The 8,840-nt window shown below is 49.0% G+C and overlaps 1 protein-coding gene and 2 long non-coding RNA genes across 7 annotated transcripts in view; 2 read left to right on the forward strand and 1 right to left on the reverse strand.

Moving 5' to 3' along the window:
- The window catches only part of LOC110349367 (uncharacterized), a 33,806-nt gene that overhangs the window by 10,116 nt on the left and 14,850 nt on the right, over positions 1-8,840 (forward strand). For all 5 annotated transcript variants that reach the window (XR_015452270.1, XR_015452274.1, XR_015452271.1 and 2 more), the window contains exon 4: positions 705-765. This is a non-coding gene — a long non-coding RNA (uncharacterized LOC110349367). The remainder of the gene's footprint in view (positions 1-704; positions 766-8,840) is intronic.
- LOC101711143 (histone acetyltransferase p300-like) lies at positions 5-5,989 on the reverse strand. Its single transcript, XM_004845531.4, has 3 exons — positions 5,859-5,989; positions 3,519-3,648; positions 5-3,016 (listed from the first exon to the last, which is right to left on the reverse strand). The coding sequence occupies exons 2-3, from the start codon at positions 3,627-3,629 to the stop codon at positions 2,576-2,578; spliced, it is 552 nt and encodes a 183-aa protein (XP_004845588.1). The 5' UTR covers positions 3,630-3,648; positions 5,859-5,989; the 3' UTR covers positions 5-2,575.
- On the forward strand, positions 6,073-7,376 carry LOC110349364 (uncharacterized). The gene is made up of 2 exons (XR_002395270.2): positions 6,073-6,430; positions 6,628-7,376. It is a non-coding gene; the product is annotated as an uncharacterized LOC110349364 (long non-coding RNA).

Here is an 8,840-nt window from a genome sequence, read left to right on the forward strand (position 1 = left end):
TCTGTGTGTCTCACACAGTTTATTCACAACCGGTAGCGGGGGAGGAGGAAGAAAGCAAGCAAGGAGAAACCCAGGGACACTTGAGTGTTAAAATCATCCCACCCAATCCTTTCTTATCTTCTTATTGTTTTTATAGTTATATATAAAAATAATGAAAAAAAAACCTCTCAAGAAATAGAAACCACAATATATAAAACATCAATTTGGCAACTGGTGCTGTAGATTTTGCACACATTTTTTTGTTTTTTTTGGTACCGGGGATCAAACTCGGGTCCTTGCGCTTATGAGGCAGGTGGTGGAACCACTGAGCTAAATCGCCAGCCCTGGCCCTGCAGATTTTGAAAAAGTCATCTTTCTGTCTACATATATAAAATTTTTTTTTTTTTTTGGTACCGGAGATCGAACTCGGGACCTTGTGCTTGCGAGGCAGGCACTGGAACCACTGAGCTAAATCCCCAGCCCAATGTAAAATTTTTTAATACTTGTAATTTTATGGTGAGACTTACAAAACAGAAAATATGTCGGACCACAATAATTACCTTCTGGGTACAAAAGGAATTTTAAAAATATTTTCATAAGGATGAACAGCTTTGCACCAAATGGAGAGAAAATGGTATTTTAATATATTTAATATTAAAATTCACTTATTAATATGTGAAATGTAATTTTATATCATATTAACACCTTTTGTCCTTTGGTTTCAGGAAATTTTTTATACTCTTCTATAATGTGAGGAAAAGAGAAAAATGCCAACTACCTGTACTAGTAAGTGAGAAATGTTACATATTTTCATGAATTTAAAAATAAAAAGAAAAGTTGGTAGGGATGCAAGGGAGGAGCCTATGGGGGCTTCAGACCTCAGCCTCCTCTAGTGCACACTTGAACCACACGCACATGGGGAAAGAAGGCTGGGGAAGCAGCCAGGGGAAAAACATATTCTTAGTCTTCTACCATCCCTCAGGCTCATCTTGCAAGTTTGCTTGAAACCACAAATGGCTACTTCACAGTTCTTGTGTTCTAAAGCAAACAGCCTTTTAGGCTAAGAAAGATTGTAAAAAATTGTTTTCAGTACAAAAACTCTTATTAAGGGAAAATAATTTTTGTAATTTTTTTTTTGGTACCAGGGATCGAACTTGGGTCCTTGTGCTTGCGCAGCAGGCGATGAAACCACTAAGCTAAATCCCTGGCCCAAGGGAAAATAATTTTTGATCCTCAAATATTAAAAGATGTCTTGAGTGTATGTGTGGTGCACTGTGTCAGAGGTCTGAACTCAAGTGTATTATCTGTGCTGAGTCCAGGTCTGTGGGGATGGGCTGGAGTGGGGGGGCTGGGACTGTGACCATGGAGAAGGGACAGGCTGGGGACAGCACACTTAATTGGAGAGAGAACTGGGAGGTGTGGGGACTGGGCCTGGTTTGGGAGCATTGCTGGGGGCTTATGGGGTTGGGCTGAGAGGGGTCCCCGTCTGCTGCTGGAGGAGTCACTCCTGATAGGCCTGAAGACTGGCTCCTACCTCTGCTCCCAAGGCCGGGGGCGGGGGGCTGGCCTATTTGTCCCAAGTTCCCTTGTTGCATCTGCTGCATGTGATGCTGAATCTGCTGCTGCTGCTGTTGCTTTTGCATCATCTGCTGTTGTTTCAACATGTCCTGGAACTGGGAAGACACGCTGCTGTGGACACATGAGTTCCTGGGGGCTCATCCCTCCCATGGGTGGCTAGAGTTGCTGCTGAGGCTGCTGCTGGGCCGTGGCAGCCCTCTGCATGCCCGCCTTCATGGGATTCATGTTCTGCATGCCTGGACTGGAGTGGACACCCTGCTGACCTGGCATGGCTGGTGGCTGCAGCCCTGGCTGTCCCTGGGCCATGCCAGGCTGTCCAGTGAGAGGCATGGATTAGAATTGGCATACTTGGATCCTGTTGTTCTATGGCATACTTAGATCTTGCAGCCAACAGCTGGGGGTTGATGTGAAGGACACTAAGCACCTGTTGCTGCTGCAGGGGAGAGGTGGGAGACCTGAGAGTCCGAAGGAGGTTTTGTAAGGCTTGTTGAGACACAGTGTGTGGCGTGAGTGGGCTCACACCTACCTGGCCCAATCCTGGGTGTGAAGCCATGTTTAAGGGCTGCCCATGTTTAACTACTGATGTCATGGTTGGCCTTCGCACCCTGGATTGGCGATGCTGGGCCTGAGGCAGTGCTCTTTGGACACAGAGGGCTGCATTGCTGGGGGCCCCATTCCTGGCTCCAGATGCCCACTGGGATCTCCAGACATGGCAGATGTGCTCATGTCCACTGAGGGCTGGGAGTTCTGGGACATCAAGGATTGTATTGGTCTTCCATAGGCCATCTGGGGCTGTCTCCACTGCTGTCTGAATCTGCATTGCTATTTCTACTGCTGCAGGTAGGTGCCCAGTCAAGAGTGCTGAGTAGTCTATGGAGGAGTTGGAAGGTCACCAGGGCTTTTCCAGAAGGGGTGAGCTCAGGCATCTTCTGAGTTTTTGGCAGCACACATTCAACGTGGTTGGTGTGGCAGGGGCTGGGGAGGGCTGGCTCTATTTTTGCCCCATCACACTGGCAGGCTACATGCTGGCCATCCTCCTGTGCAGCACCTGGGCCTGCCGGGGCTGCAGCTGCTGTTGGCGGAGCTTCTGCCTGATGTTGAAGCAGAATGGAACAGGGCAGAAGTTCTCATGGCAGCGCTTGGCATGGTAGCAGCAGAGAGCAATGAGCTGCCTGCAGACGGGGCACCTGCCAGTGCTCTTCCGTTTGCAGCCCTTGGTATGGTGTACAACTCGCTTCATCTTCTGACAGGAAGGCAACGGGCAGTTGGCATCGCGGCATTGGCAGGCTAAGATCAAGTATTGAATGTTTCGCTGGATGCTCAGGCGGCGAGATTCTTCTGGGCTTTGGGCGGCTGCACCCTGCTGGTTGCTGCTGTCATCATCTAAGCCCAGGCCCAGTTTCTCCATTGGGTGGTCATGGCTTTTAGTGTGATAGCAGGAGACACACAAGTCATACTCCTGGGGAAACACATAGGAGGTGCAGGTGAACGCTCAGGATGTAATTGTTGAAATCATTTGAGATACTCGGCCTGGCCTAGAAAAGCTCCTTTTGTTTGTTTGTTTTTGGTACCAGGGATTGAACTTGGGACCTTGAGCTTGTGAGGCAGGTGACGGAACCACTGAGCTAAATCCCTGGCCCAAAGCTCCTTTTGTTTTTAGAGACAGGGTCTTGTTATGTATTCCAGGTGGTCCTTGAGTTTGCTCTGTGGCCCAGAGCTGGCTTTATATCTGTGATCTTCCACCCTTGCCCAATCCAGTGCAGGGATTACAGGTGTGTGTCAGAAAGCTGGCTTACAAAACCTCCTTTTTATGCAACACTTCAGCTCTACCACTCAACATGAGACCAGGCTATCCTACCCCGAGGGCTGGGGATGCAGCACAGGTAACATGTTTCCACATCATCTTTCAGGTGATGGGGATCCTCAAGGGCTGCCCCTCTTTCCCAAGACCTGGTGCCTACCTGGCAGACAGTGCAGTGCCAGTGTGTGTCCACTCGGTCCTTGCACTCACAGCAGGTGCAGAGTAACTGGCAGGCGAACCTGCAGGGATGGTTTGAGTGAAGAGGACTCATCCCAACCTCGATCAGATCACTGAGGAAAAGAGGGTCAAGGTTACCAATAGGAGGTAGGGAGGTGGATGACAAAGCAGACCTGTGGAAGAGGCTCACTGTGACTCTGGCACTAGAGTGCCAAGGGAGAAAGGAATTGGTGGCACCCAGTAGGATGTATGGACACGGGCAGCTTCACCACACCACCTTCTCCTTTCCTCCTTCACCCATCTCAGCTCTTTCTGAGACTCAGTATAATCTACCTGACACTCACATCCTCTGCCTCTTCTCCATGACTGGAATCTGAGGACCAGATGTTAGGTGGTGAAGCTGGCTCATGATTGTGGCACAGTGCAAAGATCCTAGGTTCAACCCCCTGTACCACAAAAACTAAAGAAAACAAAAAACGAAAGCAAAATCAAAATACTATAGAATGGTTATGTGTCTTCTTTCTTAGCAGGTACTTGCTAAAATAGAGATTAAAAAAAGAAAACATAGGAAGCGGTACAGGGGTTCTCTGTGCCACTTTCCCAAAAGTTTGAAATTTTAAACTAAACGTAGTGGGGGTTGGAGGGAGCAAAGCAAAAATCTTCTTAGTCCTTATTGTTGAAGCAGTAAAATTCTTGTTCCTGAAGTTTGGAAACTTGTAACAATTATCAGTTCCCACAAGCATCAGTGCAAAGGCTGCAGTTGCAACAAAGGGCTGACACTGTAAATGTACTTGAAATTAATTAGAACATAACTATAAACCCATTAAAGTGATAAAATCCACAATCTCACCTGATGAAATCAGGAACATGCATAAAACCAACGTGTAGCCTATTTATTTTATTTTATATTTAAGAGACAGGGTGTCACTATAAGGCACAGGCTGCCCTCAAACTTCTGATCCCCCTGCCTTGTGGACCATGTGCTGAATTTCAGGAATGCAACACCACACTGGCCTAGCCCACTCTTTTGGACCAGTTTGGGGAGACTAAAATCTGTGCAGTTGGGCACAGGGGCAGGCACGTTTGCTGCTCTTGTGATTCTTCAGCAAAGCCAATGCCTGACCTTATAACCGACTTCAGCACCCTGTGGCTCCTAAGATGGAATCTACGAATGTGTCCACCACGGAAGTCAAAGCCATCACAATACACTCTCAGGGCCTTTCCCCATTGGTCCAGGAATGCTAGGATTTTTGGCATGAACTATTACTTGAAAGAGCTCACAACTATGAACTGCTAACATTTATCACCTAATTCCCAAGGCCCCCTCTGGACCTCAGGAATCTCCATTTCACTAGCCCGGCCATGGCCATGGTAGGAGGCCTCTCAGGCACTGTGTTGACCACATCGGGTGGCCAGTGCTGAACCACAGAGGGTTGGAGCAGAGGGGACTGTGAGAAAAGATGCTTTGAGCACCCTCACCAGAGAAATCTACCGTCACCATGGTAACAAATTCCTCTCCAGGAGAGAGTTGTGCCTACTTAGTTCTCTCCTAAAAGGACTGCAGCCTGGATTTGTCTCTCCATTGCCCACTTCCATGTTGCCTCCTTCAGTTATTTTCTAGGATCCCGGGGACCTGGTGGGTGACCCAGCTGAGGCCGGAGTTCTGGCAGGGCCAGGGTGGGTGTTATTCTCGAAATGATTCACCACTTGAGCACTGTGCTCCGGGCACTGGGTCCCCCAGGGACCTCGAGGATGATTCTGACTCCACCCCCATCCCAGGGCCGGCCGGGGGCGCTTTCCAGGGTCCACCAGGGTGGGCTGGGTGCAGTTGGCCCAGGGCCTTGGGTGAGGGCGGGATGCAGCCTGAGTGTCTCCCGGTCTGAGGACAGGAAGGGACAGGCGAGACGACGGGAGGGTAAGGGCGACTAGGAGAGAGGGGAGGGGAGGAAAGTATAGGAGAGGCCCACCCTCCGCCTCCCGCCGGGCCGGCCCCGCAAGTCCCCAGCGCCACATACAGACTAGGAGGTGGCGCCAGACAGCGGCACCGACCAGGGCTGTGGACGACGGCGGTGGTGGGAGACTGTCCTTGTCTCAGTCACGCTGAGGGCAGTGGGCACCAGGCTGGGACCAAGAAGGCCCTCAAAGTCCCCCGGCTGGGTGCAAACAGGAGAGGGGGTGGCGGGGAACAGGGCTCCCAGGGCCAATGCCGCGACTGAGCACCTAGTGGTGAGGTGCCGTTCCACCAGGTTTAGTCAGCTTTTCCTGCCTGGAACCACATCCCTGAGACACAAGCTTATGGGGGGAAAATTTGGGTTTGACTCACATTTCAGTCCGAGGTCCGCAGGCTCCAAGGCAGGAACAACACGAGGAGTGGAGCTGCTCAACTCTTGATAACCAGGAAGCAGCCAGCAGGAAGAGTCCTAAGAGACACCCCCTTCAAAGGCCACCCCCAGTGACCTACTTCCTCCCTCGGCCCCACCTCCACCAGCACAGGCAGCTGTGAGAGGAGCGCCCCCGGATCTCACCACCTTCCAAACCCCCGCCTCTCGCCACAGGAGCCCTTTGGAAGTTTTGACTCCAACCCTAACACTGACCTTCTTCCCAAAGTGGCGCCTGAGGCAGCCAGGGGACCAGTGTCTGTCCTAGTGTGGGATAACTAAAGGGCAGAGCTGGGATAGGAACCCAGGTCGATTCTCTGCTGGCCCCTGGCCCTAGGCCGAGGGAAGTGTGTTCTTGGACCAGACTTAGAACGTTGGGTAGACGTTGATGGGTGGAGATAACTGAAGACCCTCGGCTCTGATGAGCTGCTAAGACCTGGGGAAGGCTCGGATCCTGAGAGACCACCCTTTTGTACCTCGGTCACAGCGGCTGGAGTGATGAAAGCTAATATAACATGTAAGAGGGGCTTTGCAATTTGTAAAGCACTTTCAGTTTCAAGGTCACTGTTCTTTCCTCAGTATAAATTCACTGAGTGTATTGCTTAAGGTCCTCTAGAGGAACGGAATCAACAGGGGAAATCTATATTATCCATGTCTATATCTATATCTGTATCTGTATCTGATTATACATCTACATCTTTCTATCTTTGCCAGGGGGTTTGCTATTTGGGTTGACAGACCAGGCCAGGGCAGCCTACAGAGGCTGGCTGTGCCCTGCATAGCCAGGGGATCTAGCAGCTGCTCAGTCCAAGAAGCTGGAAGCCCCAGAAGAGGACAGATGAGGACGCATCGCCAGTCTGAGACTGAGGCCTGAAGCTCTGTGGAGAGTTGCTGGTTGAGTCCACACTGAGAGGCTGAAGGAGCTGGAATTTGATGCCCACAGACAATGGCTGTAGCAAAAGACACACCCACTCTAGCAGAATGGAGCATTCCCAACCACAGGCCAACTTCCTTCTTCTTCTGCTTTCTCCTCTCTCTGGGCTGGGGACCTGCTGGAAGATGACACCCACGTGAGGCCTTGTTTTCCCCCTCAGTTTGCTGCCTACATGCCAGTCATCTCTGGAAACACCCCACAGACACCCAGGGGCATGCTGTACTCATCTGCTAGATGTTTCTCAATGCAGTCAGGTTGACAATCATTGTTAATGGTCACAACCCACCCCTAGTTAATTTTACAGCCAAACACATCTCTAAATAAAGACAAGAGCAAGTTCATAATTGTCCCTATCATTGTGCAACTCCCACGTACCGCTGGAAATGCCCTAACTCCTATTCCACAACAGAAGGCAAAGGTTTTCTGTGGCTGATGCTTATTCTTTAGACATTCCATAACTTACATATTATAATGTAGATTTAACAATACTTGCCTGTGATATTAAGTCAATAAAGTGAAAAAGATACAAGGCTTTCTAAATATCCTTTAATCCTGCAACCTTGATAAGTTCACTTACTAATTCCTCCAATGGTTTTATTTTTCACAGAGTCCTTAGGATGTCTGTTGACACTATCATAACACTGTGAATGAAGAGTCTTGGGGGTCTGGGTGTTGCCCAGCAGTAGGGCACTTGCTTGCTCAGCATGTGCTGGGCCCTGGCTTCCATCCCCAGCACCACAAAACCACACAACAAACCCCAACCAGTTTGACCTCTTCCTTCCCAGGGATTTTGCCTCTGCCTCCTGTCCTCAGTGTGTGCTGTGAGCAGAGCATCCAGCACCATGCTGGGAAGAACCAGTGCTCTGGGTGCTCACTGCTCCCTGAGCTGAGGGAGAGAGCACTGGCCTCCCTCCCATGTGTGATGTTACTGAGGGCTGGGAGGCTTTGTCCCAGGCTGGGAAGTGCACTTCCACTTCACTGCCAGGGAAGGACCTGGTTCACTGAGGGCTTTTAAATCATGAATGGTGTCTTTGCTGAGAATTCATATTGTTTTCCTCTCTTTTCTGTAAATGTGATGACTTAGAATGACTGATTTTGGAATAGTGAGGCAATTTAAATTCTTGGGATAAACCCCACTTGATCATGGTACAGTGTCTCTTATATATTGCTGGACTCCACTGGCTAATGTTGTGCTTAGGAGTTTTACATCTATTTTTATGAAGGCAATGGGTCTTTAGTTTTGTTGTCATTTAAAATTTTGGAATCTTAGCTAATGTTGATTTTATTTGTTTGTTCGTTTTTTTGGTACTGGGGATTGAACTCAGGACCTTGTGCTTTCGAGGCAGGTGCCGGAACCACTGAGCTAAATCCCCGGCCCCATTGTTTTCATTATTTAAAGTGTGAGGAATCTTGGCATGCACATTTAGGATTGTAACATCTTTACAATGAACTGACATTTTTTATTTTTTGGTACCAGGAATTGAGCTCAGGGCCTTGTGCTTGCCAGGCAGCTGTGGTGCGGCTGAGCTATATCCTCGGTCTTGAACTGACATCTTTATGATGAGGAAATATCCCTCTCTATCCCTCATGATGTCCTTCATTTTGAGGTATACTTTTTCGGATATCAATATTTCTTCTTCAGTTTTCTTTTAACATCAACCTGTTTCTTTAAAGTAGATTTTGTATTGGGTGCACATAGTTGGGATTTATCTTCTTAAAAATTAAATCTACCTTTCCTTTTTTGTGGAGGTGGAGGGTGATGGAGATAAAATACAAAGCCTCAAGCATGTTGGGCAAGTGCTATACAAATGACCACTCTTTTTTTTTTGGTACTGGGGATCGAACTCGGGACCTTGAGCTTGAGAGGCAAGCAGCGGAACCACTGAGCTAAAACCCCAGCCCTAAACTGACCACTCTTTCCACAGCTTGAATGTTTATCTTCCTTTGTGTGTGGAACTGGAGATGGAATCCAGGGGTTTCACAGATGCTAGGC

The sequence above is a fragment of the Heterocephalus glaber genome, unplaced genomic scaffold (genome assembly GCF_053883595.1).
Source record: "Heterocephalus glaber isolate CG9 unplaced genomic scaffold, H.glaber_assembly_v1.0 deba00001444, whole genome shotgun sequence".
In the NCBI taxonomy this organism is placed as follows: Eukaryota; Metazoa; Chordata; class Mammalia; order Rodentia; family Bathyergidae; genus Heterocephalus; species Heterocephalus glaber.